General features: G+C 58.1%; 1 protein-coding gene across 1 annotated transcript in view; it reads left to right on the forward strand.

Annotated features, from left to right (window-relative positions):
- The first annotated feature begins 10,823 nt into the window (after positions 1 to 10,823).
- Positions 10,824 to 23,134, forward strand: part of LOC129331942 (uncharacterized) — a 36,154-nt gene continuing 23,843 nt past the window's right edge. Inside the window, exons 1-2 of the mRNA XM_054982631.1 lie at positions 10,824 to 10,891; positions 18,154 to 19,901. Of these exons, the coding sequence (XP_054838606.1) occupies positions 18,159 to 19,901 (1,743 nt within the window). The 5' untranslated portion in view covers positions 10,824 to 10,891; positions 18,154 to 18,158. The remainder of the gene's footprint in view (positions 10,892 to 18,153; positions 19,902 to 23,134) is intronic.

A 23,134-nucleotide genomic window follows, 5' to 3' on the forward strand; every position in this document is an offset into this window, starting at 1 on the left:
ACGATTCCTCCCTCGCTGCCTGGCCATTGTGCTTCTGCCAGCTCCCCCCACGCCAGAGACGCATCAGGGATGGCTCAAGCTCAAGCGGGAGGCTCTGCAGTTCCCAGCCTGCTCCAGGCAGCCCACGCCCAGGCAGGGCAGCCCTTCCCTGGGGCTCCTCCGCGCTGCCCCTGGCTGGGCATTTCATAGGGAACCTGCCGGGGCTGGGTTTATGGTTGGATGACACACAGCTGCTGCTCAAGAGGTAGGCGCTGAGGCGCCACACCTCCGGTGCCACGGCCAGGATGAGCCCTGTGGAAACTTTCGCACTCTGCAGTGATTCAGGGGCCCTCCGGAGGTGGACTGGGTGGGAAAAACCTCCCTGGAAAGGGGCTCTGCCCACCCCAAGGAGGGGGGGGGATGCCAGCTAGAAGAAAGGAGAAGCAGCGGCCCCCTCCTTGCCTGCCCAGCCAGCCCAACTCACTTCAGTCCGGCTAGGCGCCTCCCTCCCGGGGGCTGTATGCATCTGGCCCCCCACTTGCCGCACGCAGCTCAGCCCAGCCCAGCCCAGCCGGGGAGGCAGGCCATGTGCTCCCGCCGTTGGCACCCCCACTCAGCCTTTGCTTGGTTTGGTACATGACTTGCAGGGCAAGAAACGTGGAGCAGGGGGGGGCGGTGATTCACAAAGGGAGGGGCTGGAGCATCCTCCACCAGAGGGCGATGGGAAGCCAGCCCCCCACCCATCCTCTCTCCTGTCCCACTCTGGGCAAGGTTGTGCGGTGGGGGTCCTGAGACGGCTGCAATCCCCCCGTTTCAGAGGAAGCAGTCATTCACTGGGTATCGGGCAAGAGTCGGATGGAAAAGTTGCTGATAAACAAATCTGCTTGAGACTTGGACGTACCAGGTTGCCCAATGTGGTGGACTGCCTCATGCTTGCTCTGCTCTGCTCTGCCCCCCACCCTCGCTTCATGGAGCGATGGGAGCAAACTGGGGTGTGTGTGTGTGTGTGTGATGGAGTGCCGTGTCCTTTCCCCCAGTCTCCAGTCCTCGAGTGCTCCTGGCCCCAAAGGCTCCTGGCTGGCAAGCCTAGAATGAGTCTCCGTCCTGAACCCTCTCCGAACTTCTCTGCTGAGTCACTTCCCGTGCTGTTTCCTCATTCGCTTATGTGCCCCTGTGTTACCCCCCATCTATCTTTCTCACAAACATTGCGATCTCTTTCCTTTTCGTTGCAGCCGAGGATTTTCAGGGCAAGAGACTCACAGTTGCCTGCCTCTGCACGCCGACCCTGGACTTCCTTGATGGTCCAGCAGCTATCAAGGCCGGCCCTGCTGAACTTCCCAGACAGCTGAGACTGAGCTAGCCTGGGCTGTCCAGGCAAACAAAACTATGGACAGGGTTTAAACAGGGGAGAGGTTTTCATGCTCCCCTCTGAATAGGCCCTCGTTGCCCGTGCTGGACCTACTCGTGTTTTCAATTGTTGTGCTATAGGTGGTGACGTTTTCCATACTGATAGTTACTGTCTGTTTAGGGAAGGTTGAGTTGACTGGTCAGTTTATCATCCCCTTGGGCAGTCCGATCTGGAGGGCTGGGCTGTCTCCCACTTGGAGTGTTCATCCTGCAGTTGTGTGTCTTAGAAGCATAGGATCACAGGGCTGGAAGGGACCTCCAAGGTCATCTAGTCCAACCCCCTGCAAAATGCAGGAAATTCCCAAATACCTCCCCCCCCCACACACACACACACCGTTACCCTTACCCCATGCCCAGAAGATGGCAAAACACCTCCAGGATCCCTAGCCAAACTGGCCAGAGGAAAATCACTTCCTGACCCCAAAGTGGCGCTTGGCATTCCCCTGGGCATGTAAGAAGGGCCATGAGAACTAAGCATTGGTGTAACCCTTCCTGCCCTCCCTCCCTCTCATGATCTGCCCAGGTTCACAGAATCAGCATTGCTGTCAGATGGCCATCTAGCATCTGCTTAAAAAGGAGGAGAGCCCACCACCTCCCGAGGAAGCCTGTTCCACCGAGGGACTGCTCTGTCAGGAAGTTCTTCCTCACGTTTGGCTGAAAACTCTTTTGATTTAATTTCAACTCATTGGTTCTGGTCCGACCTTCTGTTCTGTGCCATCCTTTATATGACAGCCCTTGAAGAACTTGAAGATGGTTATCACATCACCTCTCAATCGTCTCCTCTCCAAGCTAAACATACCAAGCTCCTTCAACATTTCTTCATAGAACTTGGTTTCCAGACCCCTCAACATCTTCGTTGCCCTCCTCTGGAAACGTTCCTTCTTAAATTGTGGTGCCCAAAACTGAACACAATACTCTAGGTGAAGTCTAACCAGAGCAGAGTAAAGCAAAACCATCACTTTGTGTGATCTGGACACTGTGCTTCTGCTGATACAGCCCCAAACCGCATTTGCCTTTTTAGCTACTGTATCACACTGCTGACTCATGTTCAGTGTATGGTCTACTAAGACCCCTAGATCCTTTTTGCACATATTACTGCCAAGGCAAGTCTCTCCCAATCCTATAATTATACATTTGATTTTTCCTACCTAAATGCAGAACTTTGGATTTATCTCTTTTGAAATGCATTTTATTTGTTTTCAGTCTCTCAAGATCATCCTGTATCCTGACTCTGTCTTCGACTATATTTTCTACCCCTCCCAATTTAGTATCCTCTGCAAATTCAATAAGCATTCCCTCTATTCCTTCATCCAAATCATTTATAAAAATGGTGAACAGAACAGGTCCTAGGACCAATTCCTGAGACACCCCACTTTTCACTGTTCTCCAAGAGGATGAGGGACCATTAACAAGCACTCTTTGGGTACAATCTGTCAACCACCTACAGATCCACCTAACAGTAATAGGGTCCAAATCACATTTTACCAACTTGCCAAGAAGGATGTGATGTGGGACCTTTTCCTCCCGGCTTGCTGCCCAAGGTTGGCTGCTGCTTCGCAAGCGTCTTCCGTGCGTCCTCAAGCCAAAAGGCCCTCTGGGGGCCCCCCCTCAAATGGTCATGTGGTCACTGGACGTTGGACTTCAGCCCCTCTCTGCTTCTCATTCCGACTTTCGGCTGGCTGTATCCAGACGTGCTTGCCCATTTGCTGGTTGGGAAGGTCCTCAGAGGACTTGTTGTCATGATCAGCTTGCTTTAACTTCCGGGTCTGGCGTCCCATGTTGCTTTCTGTCTCTAAATGATCCAGAGGAGTCAGCCGTGTTAGTCTGTAGCTGCAAAATAGTAAAGAGTCCAGTAGCACCTTTAAGACTAACCAACTTTATCATTGCATAAGCTTTTGAGGGCCACAGCTCTCTTGATCAGAGATGCATCTGACGAAGAGAGCTGTGGTTCCCGAAAGCTTATGCTACAATAAAGTTGGTTAGTCTTAAAGGTGCTACTGGACTCTTTACTATTTTGTCTCTAAATGAGTTACAGATCTCACATTGTTTCCTGGAGGCTTTCAGTTGGGCATCCACGCAAGGCCCGTACACACCTTCACAGGTCTCCTCAGACAGTTCACAATTCCTGAGTGCGCAGAGTGCGTCCATTTTGTTATGTCCGGTCTTGGTGTCTCAGGGATGCCCCCTCTGTTGCCCTTTCGGAGGATCCCGTCATGCACCCTCTTGGGGAAACTGGGCGCAGCCTCTCCTGGGAGCTCTCAGCCTTTCTCCCCGAGACTTAAGTAACTGCTCCAGGGCACGACCGTCAGCATCAAGGTCAAGAGACTGCACACCTTTCTTCTCACCTATGAAGTAACCGAGCGGCTCCACCTTTCGCTTTGCTCCCTTCCTCTCCAAAGCAAGATCCTATGGATGCCAGGTGCCCCCAGTGGTGGGCAATCGCCTGGCAATCCCTGCCTCTATCTGCTGACCACCAGCTGATCCGTGGGAGGAAGCGGGCCCGGGAAATGGGGGAGGGGCGTGCTCTCCATGGCCTCGGCCTCACCATGACGTCGCACCCGGGTCCATTGTTTAGGAATTGGCCCCAAACAGAGAGAAAACACCTCGTATGCACATACAAGTGTACATTGCTGCTACCCCCGCCCCCGAAAAACCCACCACTTGCCAAGGGGGGACCTGGCTACCCCAAGAGATCCAGATCCAGTGCAAACCACACTGCCATGCCTGGGCCAGATCGACTGCGGTGAAGTCTGGCAGTGCTGGGGGCTTTGGGCTTGCTCTGTGTGGCAGAAGCCCTCCCTCGCGGCTTCAGTTGCTCCTGCTGCGCTGCTTCTGCTAAGGGGGGGGGGGCGGAGTAATTAAGTGGGAACCAAGCAAGAGGCATCTGGGGAAGTCTCAGGACGGCTTCGTGTGGCCTCTGTGGCGGCAGCCCCCCCCGCCCCCGGTGCTGAGCTCCCTTCACCCTCTGCAGGCGCTGCTCCCAGACCCCCGCTGGACGGGGCACTCCCACACCCAGCCTCTGCAGTAGCAACCTCGGAACCTGCCAAAGTTGCTGCCAGGTTGGGAGGGGAATGGCAGGGCGGGCCAGGGCCACTCTTCTGGGGGGGGGCGGGAATCCAAGGAAGCCTGGGCGGGCGGGGCTCCCTGTTCGCCAGACTTTCTTCTGGCACTCACCAGCCTTTGCAGCCAGAGGCAGAGAATCCCCATCCCGGGGAAACGTGAGGAGGAAGCAAGTCAACAGGCAGGGGCAGCCGCAGGAAATTCTCTTGCCAAACAACACATGTTCTCTCCTGAGACCTGGAGTTCCCCCCCCCACACACACACGGAGCCTCCTGGAAAGGACGCAGGGTTGGGGCCAGGAAAAGGCCTGGGGGAAATCCATGATGATCTGACCGCTGTTGCAAACTCAGGGTAGGAAATGGCCAGCCGGGCCAAACCTGCCCCTGGAATCCCAGAATCAAAGCACATCCTGGGACGGGAGAGCAGGACTTTCCCCACCAGTGCCAGGACTTCTGGAAACAGGAATAGCTGAGTCAGCCGGCTGCTGACAGGCTGCTGGCAAGCTCTCCCCGTTTTGGAGAACTGAGGCAAGACGAAGATCACTTTGTTTGCCATTGATCTGTGGCATCACCTCCAGAAATGTCTGGGAGTCACGAACACAAGCTCTGTCTGTGATGCGCCAAAATGCAAGGCAGCCTCTTCATCGTGGGCCATACTGGCCAAGAACTTTGAGGCATTCTTGCTTTTCATGCCAGTGGGCTGCGAAAGAGTGGAGACGCTCTTATCTCCCCGGCTGCATCTGACTCAAAGACTGCTAAACCAGCCTCCGGTTTCCTCTGCAGAGATCCCAGGACCAGCCCTTTCAAAAACACGCTGCCCCTCAATGTAGTGGAGCCACTTGGCCATCCCGGCTGCGAGCCACTGGCAAACCTGCTCCCCCAGATGTGCTCAGCTCCCTTGTACAGCAGCTCAGTCAGGCCCTCCCTAGGCCCGGCTGGGGCCTTCTGGACTGCCTGCCTGCCTGCCTGCGCTAGCATGTTTTCATACTGGGAAATGGACGTGCCCCAAATTCAGAGAAGGCAGCACTGTTTTTGTTGGCCTTTGTGGAGACTGCCTCTTGCTTAGCAAGGAGTGAGAGGAGGAGGCATGCCTCGGGGCTGCTGGTCCTCCTTTGCAGCTGCACTTGGCTGCCCGCATCGGCTCATCTCCGGTGCTCTTGCCACGTAGGCGATTGCTGCTGACCCACTCTGCTTCATTACAGCTGCAAAGTTGGATGAAGCCGGAGGAGCCAAGGAGAAGCAGCTGCTCCGTCCGTCCTGTTTGTGTTTCCACTTTTCTTGTGCTCAGAAAGTCACGGGAGCTGAAAGTGCATTGGAAGGAAGGGCCTCTCTCTCTCTCTCTCTCTCTCTCTCTCTCTCTCTCTCTCTCTCTCTCTCTCTCTCTCTCTCTCTCTCTGTAGACTTCTAAGGGAGACGACCCGATGCCACAGCTTTGTTCTTAATCCGAACCTGGCAGCTCTAAGGGCCGCTTTCCAAGCTGCCAAGACCCCACAGGAGCACATCCTCCAAGAGAGGCAGCCAGGGCTTCTCGCTCTGCAGCTGCAGACTCTGGGCTGTTCTCAGCAGTTCTAGCCTGCAGCTGGCCTCAGGGACCCTCCTCTGGACCAGCCCCATCAGGCGGGAGGGGGAGCACCAAGGCACGGCTGGGGCCAAGGCCGCCAATGTTTGGGGCGGGCAGGAGGGGAGTACTGCTCAGAGGCAGTTGTGACATTGAATGGATATTAGGCATTCTCACCAGCATAGAATCATAGAGCTGGAAGGGTCCTCAAGGGCCATCTAGTCCAACCCACTGCGCAGTGCTGGACGTGGGCCTCCTGTTGGATAAACAGCTGGCAGCGGTGGCCAGGGGAGCCTTTCACCAGCTTTGGTTGATGAGCCAGCCGCAGCTCTGGGGGGCTCTGGCACTCCCCTCAGTAATCTTCCCCCCTGTGCGCTCCTGGCATGTGCGATGACGTCATTTCCAGAAATGGTGCCATCTAGGGTTGCCAGGTCCAGGTTGGGAAATTCCTGGAGATTCTGGGGTTGGAGCCTGGATAGAGTGGGGTTTGGGGAAGGGAGGGGCCTCACCTCAGAATGGTGCAGTGCCAAAGAGTCCACCCTCCATTTTCTCCAGGGGAACTGATCTCTGTCACCTGGAGATCCGTTGTAATTCCAGGAGACCTCCAGCTACCCCCTGGAGGCTGGCAACCCTAGCACCATCACACCCCTGAGGAGTATGCCCGCTGCATTGTGGCCGAGGGGTTTCTTGCCTCCCGGGCCTGCTCCTCAGCACCCTTTCCTCCTGCCGGCCAGGCCAGTGGCAGCGGGGGACGCAGGCTGGGAGCTGGAGAGCCCCCCACCCCACCCGGGACTGGCAGCCACAGCTGCAGCCCTTCCTCAGCAGGAAAGGTCTCGCCACTGCAGTGCATGCCCTGTTAACATTCAAACATTCAAGTTAGATCACTGCAATGCATTCTGTGGGGCTGCCCTTGAAGACTGTCCAGAATGCTGCAGCCAGGATGCTGACTGGACTGGGCTGTAGGTCCCATATCAGCCCACTCCTATTCCGCCTGCACTGGCTCCCAGTTTGCTCTGGGACTGAGGACCACCTTCCCCAGGTTTGCCAGGCCCCAGGTGGAGCAAAAGCAGGGGATGGGGAGGGCACAGGGGAAGTTGCGGTTGGGCGGGGGTGACAGATTTACATCCAGTGAGCCCTGAATTGCACCAAGAATGATATGGTGCCATTTTTACTCAATTGGCCCCTGGCACGACCCATTTCTTCCATGTTGCACGCAGGGCGCAAGGAGCATGGAGGCGTTCTAGAGCGTGTGGGAGTGCACTTCTCCCTCACCATTGCATTCCCGTGCCTTCCCCACCCCCTGCATTGGCCAGGTGAGAGGTAGGGGGGCAGAGGCTAGGGCAGGGATGCCCCATCGTCACCAGGAGACTAGCAAGCGTAGCCTTCTCCCATGCTAACCTGCCTGTCCACTCTAGTTTTCTTCAGCGGTCTTTCCTTGGGTGCCCCTGCCGTCTGAGTCTAGACAGATGGCAGCCTGACAAAGGGCCCTCTCGGTCATCACACCCACCCTTTGGAACTCCCTCCCCAGGGAGATTCGCCTCTCTCCCTCCGTCGCTGCCTTATACCAGCAGGTGAAGACATTTTTGTTTCATTCAGCAAAGCCCCGTAAACTCTTGTTGGCCTTCCTCCCTGGTTTGTGTGTGTGTTTATGTCTATTTTTGAATGTTATTTTAATGTTTTGAATATTTTAATATTTGTTGTTTACTGCTTTGGGGGACCTATTTTGGCTGGAAAGGGGGCTTATAAATGTTTTTAATAAATAAATAATATTGCTGTTTCGATATGTTGCTAGTATGCAAACTAAAACAAAAAATGTACCGCCCATTGCATCCCGAAGCAAAATGGTGAGGTAGGCAGAGCAACAGGGAAAAGCAAAGGCATTACAGACAGGCACCAAAAAGGAAACCAAGCCATTCCAGAAAGAGCTATTGGAGGAAAACAGATTTCAGAAAGAGTGGAGAAAAAACAGGAAAGCGGGGGCAGCAAGAGATACAGAATGAAGCTGTGGGGAAAGGATGAAAAAGTGGTATTGCGCAGGGCTGCCATGTCCCCCGGGGCTCAAAGTGCGGGACTGGGGGGGGGTCATGGGGGGGAGTCCAATGAGAGTCCTTAACCTTGCCTGTGCTGTGCGTGCAGTGAGGGCGAACACTTCCTCCTCGTGCCAGGAATCACAACTTTCGTGGTGCAACGTGGAAATGATGGGTCAGGCCAGGGGCCAGTTTGGTGTGACCCCCGCACTTCTATGCCGCTCTGGGAACGATGCCATTCCTGTTGCTAAATGGAAGCACCCCAGAGTGTGTGGAAGCGCACTTGGGAAGGAGGGGTCCGGAACGGTTCCCTTGCCTCCTGTGCCTCGCCCTGCCCCGCCCCGGCCGGTCAGCTGAGAGGCGAAGGGAACTGAAACTGGAACATTACGGCTGTCTGGAAACGGGAGGGGCTGCAGGGGAGGCCTCCCTCTGGGTGCTGCTCGGGGCACAGCCAGTCTGGGGAGGGGAGCAGCTGAGCTCGGCCTTCAAAGCAGCAAAGCTGAACCCTGATGCCCCTCCCACTCCAGCCCTTTAACTGGTGTTTTAAGGGTTGCCAACAGGCCTGGAGAAAAATGACCTTTGTCCTTCAGCAGAGGTTGCTGAATGAGTGGCGGAAGCTTTCCACAGCATGGACTTAACCCGTTGTTGCAGTGTGTTATTGTTGCAGTGTGTTATCTCGCTTGCAGGCGGGGCATTACTTCCAAAATAGACAAGTGGAAACAAACCATCTCTTTGGCTATTTTGAAGCAACGCTCTAATTACTAAACCATAAGGCTGTATTGAAACGGCTGTTCTCTCCCACAGCTTATCTCTTGCAGGCTAATGGCTCTTTGACTGAAGAGAAGTAAGAAGTTTGTTTTGTTCCAGGTATCAAGTGAACACCATGTGTCCCGGCCAATAATCACTCAAGGTGGTCACTTAAGAATTACAACCTTAAAATACTATTTTTAAAAGTCTCAGCAAGGCACTTTTGGAAAGATTAGAGAGTCCCGCGCAAGCCAAGTTGGAGAGATTTCAGGGTGTTTGGGGTGTGGCTATCTTGTAAAGGCTCAACTACACGAAACTCACACAACTGTATCAAAACCTTCTGTCGCTTCTGGTGGCATGAAATGAGGGCTGGCTTAGAAGACATTTCCCATCGGAATAGCTATATCAAAACAGTGTACTTTTGGATCAGCTAGTTCAGAGATTTTTCTAGGCATGCTTCCAATTTATTCAAAGTTATCTCTTCCGAGGATGGAACAGAGAGAACATAGCTGAGAAAGTAACTTGTACATGTCTTGCGAATTTGGAAACTACAGCAAATTCCCAGGCCTGCGTTTTGTTCATTCAACAAGCAAGAGTTGGAGACTCCATTCAGCCCCTGTTGAAGAGAGACAGGACCTCTTTTTCTCCAGGCAGTTGGCAACCCTAGTTTGCACATACCACCTAACTCCTGGCCCTGATCCGGTCACGTGCCAGTCTCCTTTGGCAGCAGGGCAGCTGGCGTCAAGGCCGGCATCGTCAGACCCTCAAGTGGGGCAGCTGACGGGGCCCAGGGCTTCCGGGAGGGCATGCTGCGGCTGACCCCTCAACGTGCCCTTTCCACGCGAGTGCCCTGCCCGCCATGCTCCCAGCTGGACACGCTGCCCAAGGGCCTCAGGGGAAGGTCTGTCAGCAGTGCCGTGAGCAGGGGCAGTGGGAGGGCTTGCAAGCAGGCAGGGGACCTCCAAGCTCGGGAACCAGCTGTCCTGATGTGGCTGCAATAAAGCATGGGGTAGGGTGGGGGGCGGCCTCTCAGTTGCTGAGGCTTTGCATGCTGTCCCAGGGACCTTCCCTGTGGCTTCCCCCTGCTAACTTTTGCCCTTCGCCCACTCCCCGCCCACGCTGGCCACCAGGCCTTCCCTCTGGCAGCCCAAGCGGCACCTGCAAATGCCCACAGGGGCTCTGCTCCCTCCTGGTGACCTGGGTGGGGGGAGGGGGTCTCGGCTCTCCTTTCAGACCAGTTTGATCGGCAGCAAGTATCAGGTGATGAGACTCAGAGCGGGACCACAAGTGACACCTGACACAGGTTGGACACTTGCCAGCTTCCCTCAAGTTTTGATGGGAAATGTAGGCAGCTTGGCGGAATGTTGCAGAAATGACAGTTGAAAAGTCCATTGGGCAGCAGTTGGAGAGCCAAGCTGCAAGACCAGGACGCCTACATTTCCCATCAAAACTTGAGGGACGCTGACAAGGGTCCAACCTGTGTCAGGCGTCACTTGTGGTCCGGCTCTCAGTTGCCCGTTGCTGCACAGACCACCTTGGTGGAAGGAGTGGGAGAGGTTCTCCCCAGCCAGTGGGCAGCCTGCCAGGCGCCCCTCCGAGGCCAGTGGGCTGACCCGGTGAAGCCTGGACTCATCCGGGCAAAGGCCGGCTTCTCTCTCGGTTGAGGGAATCCCGTCCTGCCTCCCGGGGGCCTCCGAGTCCAGCCCTGCTGCTGCTGCTGCTGCCCCCCTTCTGCGTGGCCCGTGGGGAGGCTGGTCCAGGGGGCGGCTGCTTCTCCCGGCAGAGAGGCAGAGACCCGGGGCAGCCCGCCAGCCAGCCTTCCCTGCCTGGCGCCCCCGCCCACCCCCAGCCAGCCTTCCCTGCCGGGCACCCCCTCCGGGCACCCCCTCCCAGCCCCCCCCCCCCGCCCTCTCCCCCTTTCTTCCCAGGGATGGGATTGCAGCAACCTGTGACGCTTCCCCTTTGCTGATTCATTGGTCGGGATGGTTTAAATACAGGGAGGGGAAAGCAAGAGCCAGGCAGCATCCTCGCACTCCCTCCCAGCCAGCCAGCCAGCCAGCCGCACGGAGCCTCCCGCGCTGCCCCTGCCCTGCCTCCTCGCCGGACCCCTGGCGGTAAGTCCCTCTCGCCGGGCTCTCTTCCCCCCCCCCGCCCGCGCCCTGCGGGGCATCAGCTGCCCTCTCCAGGCGGCCTGTTTAGAGGGCACGTCTGGGACCGGCGGGACTCTTTCCAGGAACTTTTCCTACTTACTGTAGGATGCAAAGAGACATCCAAAGGCGAGGGGAAGCGCCCGGGAAGGTTCCGCATCAGGTGGAAGACCGTGTGGGCCGAAAATGAAGGCGGGCTGCCGGGGGGGGGGAGCCCTGTGCATGGGTGGGCTGGGTGTGTGTTTTGCACGTTCTGCAGGGCGGCTAAATTCCTGTCTGCGAACGGGACAAGAGAGACGCCGTTCTTTGCAGATGTCTCCAATACGCTGCGAATGACCCAACGCGGGGAGCTCGCCGGGGTTCCCTTTTCTCGGGGAGCAGCTCTTGAAGCGCGCGGGGCGCCGCGAACTCTCCAAGCCCGTTGCTGGAAGCGAGGCTCTGCTGGCCTTGCAAACAGCTTCCATATGTACGAGGAAAAGCTGCGGTGGGCTTGATTTGGGGCAGATTCTTTCCTGCTGAAGCCGAGTGTTTGATCTGGCGGAGAGGCAGCCGAGCCAACGAGCGTCCGTCTCTTGGGGAAACCGTCATACCCCTGGGGGAGGGCGGATGCCTCTCCCGCCGCTGGAAAGCAAGGCCTGGCGACCCAGCAAGGGGGGGGACCTACCTGTCCAGGTCAGGAAATGCCCCCCCCCAAAAAAAAGGCCAGAGCAAGAGGAGACGCTTCCTGGGCTGCCTGGCGAAGAGCTGTTTCCCAGCCCCCCTGCCTGGGCCAGGCAGACAGAGGCCATGGGACACAGTGGTTCGAGGGCTGGACTGAGAATGGGGCGGTCTGGGTTCCGATTACAGCTCAGCCATGACGCCTTGGCCCATCGCCTTCTCTCAGCCTGATACTGGAGAGTAGAAACATGGGCCTTCGAGACGGAGCAAGATGGGCAGCCATGTTAGCCTGTCCGTGGCAGTAGAAAAGAGCAAGAGTCCAGTAGCACCTCTCAGACTGACAACATTTGTGGGAGGGGAGGAGCTTTCGTGAGTCACACAAAACACTTGGGTAGCACGTGGTATCTGAAGAAGTGAGCTGTGACTCACAAAAGATCCTCCCCTCCCACAAATTTTATGAGTACTGGAGGGCAGCTGGAAGAAAAACGTCATTTTTAGGGCATCACGTCCCCGCCCAGCCCCTTCCTTGCCCTAAGCTGTCTTCTCCGGGCTTTACTCTCAAATCTCCAGAAATTTCCTAAGCTGGTGTTGGCAACCCCCCCCCCCGGCCCACCAGACCCTCACCCTTCCCCCCCTCGTTTGTGAAGAAAGCCTGCGAGAGGTCTGTAGGCAGCGTTGCCTGCTGCCTGCCCCCTTAACAGAGGATTGGTGGGCTGTAATTCACCAGGTGCTGCTGCTTACCTCCTTGCCGTGAAAAGCTCCAGCTGTCCGTTTCCACTCCTTAGACTGCTGTTAAATAGACCTTTTTTCCAGGCCTGGGAGCAGCCCCAGCTAAAGGAGGAAGGAGATGTGGAGTTGCGCCCTGCCCTGCCCTGCCCTGCCCTGCCCCGCCCCGCCCCGCCCCGCCCCGCCCTGGGTTGCTGGTGGGTGGGTGGGGGGTCCCCATGGATGGACACTCCACCTGCTGCAGTTCCACCTTTGAGATGTTCCAAGGAGGTTTTCTTTTGCCTGGCCCCCAAGGGATGGTCCCAGCTGGGAAACCACAAGACCTGCTTGCAAGGAACCTGGGCTTTGTGGCTGCATCTCACTGTCCACGTGAAAAAAGCCGCTTGTGGAAACAGCCAGAGTGGCAAACGTCACGACTCCAGGTGGCATCTCAGTGCTGCATATGGTAGGACATTTGCCTGCATCTACCCCCTCATACTCAGAGGATGAAAAGGCACTCTGCGTGTGCTCAGATCCCCTCTTTCCTCCTCTCCCAGGGCTCAGGCCTGATGCTGGAAAGAGATTCTGTGGCTCCTCAGACCTCAGCCACAGTCTTAACGTGTGTCTGAGGAGCCGCATGGCAGGGCGAGGGCAGCCGGGCAGAGATGGCGCCCCATGTCAGCTGAGCTGGGGGGGGCGGGGACTGGGGAGACTCCTTCCCCCTGCACAACCCCCCAGGGGAGGGTTTTGCCCATGAAAATGCCAGCCGCCACCCAGGTACTTTATTGCACCACAAAAATGGTTGTGCGCTTAAGTTTGGTGGGCCTTTCTTGAGCACTCTGAGGTGACCACTCTCCGCATTTGGTGGGGGCTTAGAGACCCATTGATTACACACACACACACCCTGCAGTGGGGCTGGGCTGGCTCAGAAAGCCCTGGCGACCCTTGGCCCATCGACTGGGGGTCTCAGGCGTGGGGGCCTGGGAGGCGCTTGAGAAGGGAGCTTCTTCACTGCCCTCTATGGAGAAACCACGACAGGCAGCGCACTGGGGGAGCAAACATTAAAGCGCAAAGGGGGCTCTCCGGGCAAGAGCCCCGTGGGAAGGAAGAGGTTCTGACTTCATTTCCTTTTTAAATGGGTCCCTTGCTTTATTGGAAGTGGCTCACAATACAAAAAACTAAATGACCAGAGAGGAAAACTTCACCTTTTTAAGAGGGAAGAAACAGCCACTCAGTCCCAACTGAGCTCTGAACTGACCCCCCCCCCCGCCCACACACACACACAAGTTCTTCCTGAAAAAGCCCTTCTGAACAGCTTGACAGGCCAGTGGAGGGTGGCCTCTGTGCCTCCTCTGCAGGGCTGTTGTTCTCGGCACAAAAGCCACCACTGAGATCGCCAAGATTTAGCTATGGAGGACTGGCCAGATGGAACGAGAGAACTGAAGCTGGCGCTTGGGCCCTGCCAAGGTGAGGGGGGAGCTTCAGGTCCCAGAGGACAGTGGCGCACCCCCCTGTGCTGGGCGGATTCAGGGTCCGCTCCCTCGCCTCTGGGCACTGCCGGCTCTGCAGGTTGGCCAGCCCTTGGGCGCAGGAAGAGTCCCCGAAGATGGGCCCTGCCTTCCTCGGCCCACCTCTCAGTGGACGTTTCGACAGCTGCTGACAGGGGCCTTGTTGGTCCCAGGACAGACTGGCCATTCAGCTGGCAGGGCAGTTCCTGGAGGGCTACCAGCAGCCGGGAGCAAGCAGAGCCCCAGGAGCCCAGCCGAGTGCTGCTGCAGGGCCGCCCTGCCTTGCCTTGCCTTCCCGCCAGACCCAGTCCCTGCCGCCTGGTTCCACCCTTGCCAGGTTCACCATCCATCAGCCGCCATGTTTTTGGGACTCAGTCGGCGGCTACAGGAGGGCTCAGGTTGTTCCAGGCACTCAGGCTGGCCCTGCCTGGATGAGGGGAAGGGTCTGTCAGGGGCCTGCTTGGCTCGGGCAGGGGACACACTGGAGGGGAGGGGAGGGAGGGGTCCTTGGGTGGGGCTATGGGCTGGGCAATTCCTGGAGATTTGGGGGGGTGGAGCCTGGGGTGGGCGGGGCTTTGTGAGGGGAAGGGCTTCAGCGTGGTATAATGCCATCGAGCCCGCCCTCCCATTTTCTCCGGGGGAACTGATTTCTGCAGCCTGGGGGTCACTTGTAATTCTGGGAGATCTCCAGCCACCCCCTGGAGGTTGGCAGGCCTACCTTGGGGAAGAGCTTGGGGGACCCCCCCCTCCCCGGGGTGTGTCTTGGAGCCTCTCTTCTGCTCAAGAGGGGTGGGGGCTTGGGGTTCCCAGCGCCTGCGTCGGAGCAGCTGCCATGGGCCCTGAGGAGCCAGCCCCGTGAGCTGACACGTGACGATGACCTAACCGGCCATGAATGTGCTTGCGGCAGCTGTTCCCTGCCTGGAGGCAGGGCACCGGGGCCGCATCCAGAGCGCATTGTGGTGAGGAGCAATTCTTGTGGCCACAAAGCCCTCCAGCCGTCACCCTCGCTCAGAGTTTCCAGCCACAATCCTAATAGCAACCCGTTATTATTTTACTGCTCCGCCTCCTCAGCCGGGGCTTGTTCTCTGGCTCCAGGAGCACTTGGGAGCTGTCCTAGGCAGCCCCACCGAAGCAAGGCAGCCCCCTTCACATGGCACGCAAAGCAGAAGAGCTCACGGGGGGGGGGCAGTCCAGACCTTCTGGGGGCCAGGAGAAGAACGCCCAGGACCTTCGAGAGCGGTGGGGGTGGGGGAGGGAGGGAGGGAGGGGGCCATGCTCCCCAGCTCTGTTGCCGGTCTTCTCAGAGGGCAGTGGGACACCTGCCGAGGGTGGGGGAGGACTTCTCTGCCTCTCCTCGGAGGTGCTATGGGCCAAAGACGCTTTGCTTCCCCCTGGATGCTTCTTCCCCCAGCCAGGTGATGAGAGTCTGGAAGAGAGCAGAGACCCCTGCTGCACCGGGCTGCTCTTGGGAGGGCAGAGTCAGTCTCTGCTCCCCTTCGATGAGCGATGTGAGGGGGGGGCAGTGGCTACTGAGCACCACTCAGTGCCCATGGTGGAGGGGGGTGGAGTCTGGGATTGGCAGGTCAGCATTTTGCACTGTGTTTTAGGCTGAGTCATTCATGCCCCCAAGAAGAGGGTGTGGGTGGGTTGGGGGGCGGGGGGGAGGCTGTAGCATCAGCCTTAAGACAGGTGACATGTGAATGGGAGTCGTGCAGGCCCCCTTCGCAGAGCGCTGTGATGGGCCGTAGCTCCCTGCTGGGGGTGCACTTGGGGAGGGCACACTGGCGGGGGGGGGTTGCCTCTGAGCCCTGTGTGGAAAGGCCCCTGGCAGGGCCAACGGGTCATGTGATGCCACCCTCCCCCCTTCTCTGTGCCCCCCTCCACTGGCAACAGATCCATCTGCAGGAGGTCTCGAGCAGAAAGGGGTCCTGCCCCACGGCCTGCTAGCTTTGATTCTTAGGTCAAGAGATGCCAGGGACTGAATTACGGCCAGGCCAGAGCTCCGCCCACTGAGCATTGCTGCCTTCCCTACACCTAGGCAGCTGCCTTCTTCCAGGACTGATCCTTGATCCAGGGAGGTCCGCATTATCACCTGCCACTGGCAAACAAAGGACTTTGGGGGCAGCCCGCCTGCAAACAGAGCAAGTCCTTGGGAATGGCAGTCAATGCCTATTATGTTCCTGAGCTGAAGGAATGGTTTGCAAAGAAATCCCACTGCTGCCTCCCACCTTCCCTCAGGCCCCCTTTGGACTTCTCATGTGCTTCACAGGAGCCACCTAATGTGTCTTCTGGAGCAGCCACGCCCTGGAGAACCAGCAAGCACCAGCAAGCAAGTGTGTGTGTGTGTGTGTGTGAGAGAGAGAGAGGGGGGGGAAGAAGGCCCGTGGGCCTGCTGGTGGGGCATGTGGGCCGTGTGGGGATGAAGGAAGGGTCTGGAAAGAGGTGGGGCAGAGAGCAGGGATGTTTCTGACCTGCCTTGAGAGATGTAGAGGATGCCAGAATCTCAGAAGGCGGCAGGTCCATCCACACGTTTGCTTACCTGCTTGCCTGCTAATGCCAAAGAGGGTGATAGTGGTTGGGATCAGAAAGATGACCGCGCTCCCCTGGACCGTCACCAGGGCCATTACTTGTTTACTTACTTACTTACTTACTTACTTACTTACTTACTTATAGTCCGCCTTCCTCAGTGAGACTCAAGGCGGATTACACGGTATGAGATTAATACAATCAGTATCAAGGACATTTCCATACAGTATCAAGGACATTTCCATAAACAATGCCATAGGGTAAATAGATACAAGTTTAAAAGACATGGTATTAGCAAGAGTCCAATACAGAGTACTGAAGCAGAACAGGTGAGCGGCCCTGCTCAGGTGAGCAAAACTGACTCCAGTTTCTTTCTGCCCTGCTGCTTCCAGAAATTAACAGCCCTACTTGGGCCCAGTGGCCTGACTTCTGCCTGCCCTCCCTGGCTTGAGTTTTCCAGGCTGGAGCTGAGAAAGGCAAGTTGGTGCCAATGGAAACCGCTCGCTACCCCCGGAGCTAACCCCTCCCGCGGGGGTGAGGGGAGGGCTGTGTGGCCAGGCCGTGGTCTGTCTCTTGGAAGGGCTGACAAAGCTCGGGGCTGGGCTGTGTGCTGCAGGGGTGAGGGGTGGGGGCAGAGGCTGGTCCCCCCCCCAGTTCTCCCTAGGAAAGCAAGAGCTCTGCTAGTGTTTGGGGGCAGGGGGCTGAATCCAGTTTGCGTCTGGAATTTGCAAGCAAAGGATAAATTCTAATCTTTCTGGTGCAGGCAGAAGTTTTCTTTCTGTCTTTAGCTGCAGGCCTGCATGGCTCTCACAAAACTAGGCAGTTAACCTCCCCCCGTTTATTGCCATGAGAGACGATGGCGTCCTCCTTAGATGGCTTTCCAAAGGGATCCGAGGAGAGGTCTGCCATCAAGCCCTCCAACCCAAGGGGTCCTATCTGGCAGTGAAAGGAGAAGTGGCTCCTTCCCTTGTAGGGCAAGCGTGCCACTTTGATGCCGTCCACAGCTGTGTGGCAGGCAGAAATGCACCAGGGGCAACTTAGCGGGGGGCGGGGTTGTCCGCTGTTCCCACCCCCCAGCTCTCGTGTGTGCTCTGAAGCAAGAGCCCAGACACGATCCCCAGCCTTCCTCATTGTCTGTGTGATGTGCCCCAAAAGCTGGGAAGGGGGTAACGAATTTTGTTCACAAGCCAGAATCTGAGAGGTGGCATTTCCTGGCACTACCCCAGCAAAAGCATTACATCTGGAGTCCATAGAGGGCCCCAACCCCCCCTTTCTCCGTGAAGTGCTGCTGGAGCGGGGTTGCATTTGGGGGCTGCCCCCCCACTTCTGTGGACTGGGTGGCTTTGCTTCCGGGCCAGAGATCTGGCCGGGATTGGGGTGCCTGCCGAGCTTGGGTTGGCTCTCTCCGGCCCCCAGCCGGTGCTTTGCCATGCCTGGGAGAAGCCCACCTCCCCGGCACTGGCTCCTGATGCCCCCCAGCTCAGCCCAGCCTGTCCTTTCTTGCTTCCCTTCAGGCGTTGGAGAGAGGACCTGGTGGGGGCGGCAACCTCTGAGGGGAGGGGGCTGGAGTTTCCCAGAATTACTACTGATCTTCAGTCGTGGAGATCAGTTCCTCTGGGGGAAATGACAGCTCTGGCAGGATACTCTATGGCAGCCCATCCCTGGCGAGCTCTCTCACCCCCGCCCCACACTCCACCCTCCCCAATCTTTGCAACCGAATCTCCAGGCACTCCCCAAACAAGCGTTGGCAACCCCACCACGGAGGGAGGGGGCGCTCAGCCTTCCCTGCAGACGTCCCGCTCCGCTCACGATCTGCGTGTGCTTTGTTTGTAGGCCCCATGGCGCTGCTGCAGATCCGCCTCTCCGTGCTGGTGGGCTCCGTGGTCCTCTGCCTGGCTGGCGCTCAGTGCCCGGAAGAGTGCCGCTGCTCCAGGTCGGCCCAGGTGGAGTGCTCTGGGCTCCACATCACAGCGATGCCCGGCCCCTTGCCCAGCGACGCCATGAGCCTGCAGGTCATCAGCACCCACATCACCGCCCTGGGCGAGGCGGCCTTCGGGAACGCGTCCGGCCTGATCGCCCTGCGGATGGAGAAGAACGGCCTGTCCCGCATCAGCCCCGGGGCCTTCCGCCACCTGGCCTCCTTGCGCTACCTCAGCCTGTCCAGCAACAAGATCCAGGAGCTGCCGCTGGAGGTCTTCCAGAGCCTGGCCAGGCTGGAGTCCCTCCTGCTCTCCGGGAACCAGCTGCTCCGCATCCACCCCGCCCACTTCACCCAGCTGGGCAGCCTCAAGGAGCTCCACCTGCAGGGCAACAGCCTGCAGTCTGTCCAGCCAGGAGCCTTTGACCAGCTGACCTCCCTCACCAAGCTCAACCTGGCCAAGAACCGCCTCTCTGGCCTCCCGCCCCGACTCTTCGCGCAGCTGAGGCGCCTCCAGGCACTGAGGCTCTATGAGAACCAGCTCACGGCGGTGCCCCCCCAGGCCTTCGAGGCCCTCGCGGAGCTGCAGGAGCTCGGCCTCCACCAGAACCAGCTCCGCCAGCTCCCCTCCGGGCTCTTCTCCACCAACCACCAGCTGCAGAAGTTGTTCCTCTCCAACAACCGGCTGGAGGAGCTCCCTGCCGGCCTCTTCTTGGACCTGCCGGAGCTCTCCAGGCTCTCTCTCTTTGGCAACGCTCTCGGGGCGCTGCACCCGGGGACCTTTGGGCCGATGCCCCAGCTGAGGGAGCTGTGGCTTTATGACAACCAGCTGGCCATGTTGCCCAGCCACATCTTCAGCAACCTCACCGGCTTGCAGCTGCTCATCCTGAGCCGGAATCGGATCCACTCCATCGCCCCATTGGCCTTTGCTGGCCTGGGCGCCCTGGCGGAGCTGTCCCTGCACACCAACGAGCTCCACACCCTGGCGGGGGAGACTTTCCATGGCCTGTCCCAGCTGCAGAACATCTCCTTACAGAACAACCAGCTCCGTTTCCTCCCAGGGCAGCTCTTCCAGAACACACCAGGCCTGGTGACGGTTCAACTGCAGAACAACTCCCTGGAGACCCTCCCTGCAGGCATCTTCAACCGGCTGCCCCAGTTGCACGAGGTCAGGCTGTATGATAACCCCTGGTCCTGCGACGCCCGGCTCCTGGCTCTCAAGCGGTGGCTCCAGGAGAACCAGTCTCGCCTGGGGAGCAGCCGCCCACTGTGTGCTCTCCCACTCCACCTGCAGGGGCAGCCCATCGCTGAGCTGCATGACAGGCACTTGTCCCCCGAGGTCTCCGAAGGCACCGACGGGCCGATGCCCCCCTCTGACCAGACCGAAAGCCCTTTCCAGGACCAGAGTCCAGTGACCCAGTTCCAGGGGCCTCTGGACCATGAGCCCGGCAGTGCAGAGATGGAGCGGGACTTGCCACAGGCAGCCACCGAGCTGCCCAGCCCTGGCGTTGCCCAAGCAGAGGGCGGGATTTGGGGCCTGACCCGCACCCAGACTGGGGTGGTGGTCACCTTCATTGTGGTGGGCTGCGCTTTGCTCCTGGGTACGGTGGCCGCCGTGGCTCTCTATGGTTGGCGGAGAAAGAGTCGCCTTGAGCAGCCTCAAGCCAGAGCATAGGAGAGCTGTGATACCCCACGCCTGTCTGGGATGTGGGGGGAATGACAGCAACACACACATTGGTTTTGCATCCCTTTTGTACCTCCTGTTCTAGACTCCTCTCTCCATTCACACCCACAAGGGAGCCTGCAGAACTCAGCGGGCACCCCCACCCGTCCACGGGCACCCTGGGATCAGGAGCCAGTGACGGGGCTGCAGGAAGACGAATTCGCTCAGCCGCCCCTAGGTTGGGTGAGGCCCAGCTCCATCCTGGGCGGTGTCTTCTTCTCTGGCTGAGCTTCTGTGAATGAAGAGCAGATGTGCTGGGCATACGGGCCTTCAGGAAGCAGCCTTCCCCTCGAGTGCTGTGGAGCCGGGGAGGCGGGGAGGTAGCCCTGGAATCTTCCTCCTGGGCAGGCGAATAAATTGTGGTGGCAATGAGCCACAGGCTGTGCCAGAGCTGCTGCGGATGGCTCTGGAGCCCAGCAATGGGTCTGACCCAAGGGGTGGGCAAAGGAAGTGGGGCAGACTCAGTGGCTGGGGGGTGGGCAGAGAGTTTATTTCAATGGCACCCCACAGACAAGCCACGGCCAGGTGGCTTCCAGATTCAGGCAAATCACCTGGCCGCCTCCAGTGGGATGTGAGTCCCCCTGACTGACATGCCTGGGAAGGGAGTGTTCCTTGGGCCCAGGCACCACCCGATCAGCTGGCACTTATTCCTTAGGGGAGGGGGGAATGCTCAGCTAGGGTTGCCAGGTGTCCGGTTTTGACCCGGACAGTCCGGTTTTTGTGCTTGCTGTCCAGGAAATAAATTGAGATAAAACCAGACATTTTCTAATTAAAGATTTCAAGAAACAGGCAGTTCCAAAGGGACAGAGTTGCAGGGGGGAGGGGGGACATAAGGGTTAAAATAGAAAGGAAGTGAGAAAATAAAGGAGCAAAACAAGAAATCAGACCCTAGGGCATGGCTGTGGAGGGTGGGCTGGTGAAGGGCAAATTGTAGCCAGTGCAAGCGTTTCTACCTTTCCCTACCTGGGAGGAGGACATGAAGCTTCCCCTTCTCCAGCAACTGAGTGGTTCCCCCCATCACAGCCCAGGACCCCCTGCCCCTGGAGGAGAGGGTGGGAGTATGGGCACAGCCCAAAGGAGGGGGGAGGAGAGCCAGCTGAGGGTGACGGCGAGGGGGGGGGGAAGCCAGAAGGAGCAAAGGACTCCTCTGGTGTAATGCCCTCTGTGAGGGGAAGGGCTTGCCTGAGGAACGGCTTGCTCAAGAGTAGAAGCAGGGGAAAGAGAGCCGAGGGGCCAGGAGAGGAGGAATAAAAGGCCCCAGCTGAAGAAGGCGAGGTGGCAGCTGACTGAGGGCCAGGAGAGGGCTGTGGACAGGCGGCCTGGGGGTCTCTGCAGAGAGGAGGGGGCTGTGCCTCCTGGCGCCTCTGTGAGCGGCTGTTCTGGCCCAAGGGCAGTCAGGAGGCACTTTCCACACCTTCTCCAGGCAGGTGGGCTAGCCTCGGCTTAACCCTGCTGGAAGGGTGCAACCGTCAAGGCAGGAGCTGGGAGGAAGATGACAGATGCACCCAGCAGTAGGGTGGAAACAGGCGGCGGTGAGGCCATGTGAGCTGGCCGGGCTGTAGCGGGGTGGGGTGGGGTGGGGTGGGGGGTCACTGGAATCAGCACTGTGAGTGAACCAAGCCATTAAAGTGCAAGCTTTGCATCGCTCGTCTGTTGCCTCCTCCTTGACCGCACAGAGAGAAGACTCCCCCTCCCCCAGGGGACGCGCCCCCCCCCCCCATCCTGGACTTCACACACACACACCCTGAAAGGGCTGGGGGCAGCGTTATTGCCCATGTGTCTTGCTGAGGCTCTCCCCTGTGCTGCAAGGGGGGCAGTGAACCTTTGCTCATTTCTGTTGTGTTTTTCTTCCTTTCCCCTCCTCACTTGGGGAGCTGCTCTGCCTGCCCAGCCTCACCTGCCCCCTTCCGGCTCCCCTCTGGGAAAAAGCAGGTGGCTTCTCTCCACTCTCAGTGGGAGGCAAAAAAGAGCTAGCTGGGCACAGTCCAAGCAGGTGCCGGGCGCAGACGTGAGGAAGACCGTAAGCCCCCCTTGAGCCCCATAGCAGCCAGCCCAGCTGCGGTGACATTCCTGCCTGACCAGATGGTGGGGGGTGGGGGGTGGAAGTCAGCACCGCAGTTCCCCAAACCCCTTTCGCCCCACAGAACTCGCCTCACTTTCCCTCCCTCCCTCGGCCATCAGAGGCAGCAGTTTCTCCCCTGAAGCGCCCGTTGCGAAGGCTCCAGAAGAGGGTGAGGGCGGGACGCCACTTCACGGTGTCGATATTTATTTACTTAATTTATATCCCAGTTTTCTTTCTAATGAAGACCCAAAATGGCTCCCCTAATCCATTTTATCCTTGTTTGCTTGTTTGTTTGTAGTCCGCCTTTCTCACTGAGCTCCAAGGTGGATTACACAGTGCGAAGTACAATATAATCAACAGCTGGGACATTCGCTGAGCAAAGTGCGATAACGGGCAGCAGTGAGGGCGTTTGGTGAGCCGAGACAATGGGGAATGGCCGCAGAAGTGATGCTGGCTGGTAAAGCAGAGCTCTTGAAGGGCGTGGGCTTCTGACCTTTGATGGGGTCCAGTTGGCCCCGGCTGACTCAGTTACGAGCCAAGGGGTTATACTGGACCCAGCACTGCTGCTAGAGAAGCTGATGCAGCGGCAAAAAAAGGCCTCCTCACAGCTCAGACTAGCCTGGAAGGTGGCTCCCTACCCTGACACAGCCACTCTGGCCACCTGGATTCTTACTACGGTAACATGCAGATTAGACTGCTGCAATGCACTCTACATAGGCCTCCCCTCAAAGCTGACTTGGAGACTCCAGTTGGTGTAGAACGCTGCAGCCTGCTTACTCTCAGGAGCTAGGCGGAGTACGCATATCACTCACGTTCTGCAGTCCATTCGCTGCCCATCGGTTACCAGGCTCAATTCAAGGTCAAGACCCATTACCTTCAAAGCCCTTCGTGGCCTCAGCCCCTCATATCTGCGCAACCACCTCTCCCCCTACCTTATGCCACAGCAGCTTAGTTCATCTGGACAGGGCCTTCTGCAGATAGCGCCCTGCAGTGGGGTAGAACCAACAGCTGCCTGCACCTGCGCTTTCTCTGGGGTGGCCCCCACATTGTGGAATGTTTTGCCAGAGCAGGTCAGGAAAGCTCCCACCCTCCTGGCTTTCCACAAACTATG

This window comes from Eublepharis macularius, chromosome 6, assembly GCF_028583425.1.
Source record: "Eublepharis macularius isolate TG4126 chromosome 6, MPM_Emac_v1.0, whole genome shotgun sequence".
Classification (NCBI taxonomy): Eukaryota; Metazoa; Chordata; class Lepidosauria; order Squamata; family Eublepharidae; genus Eublepharis; species Eublepharis macularius.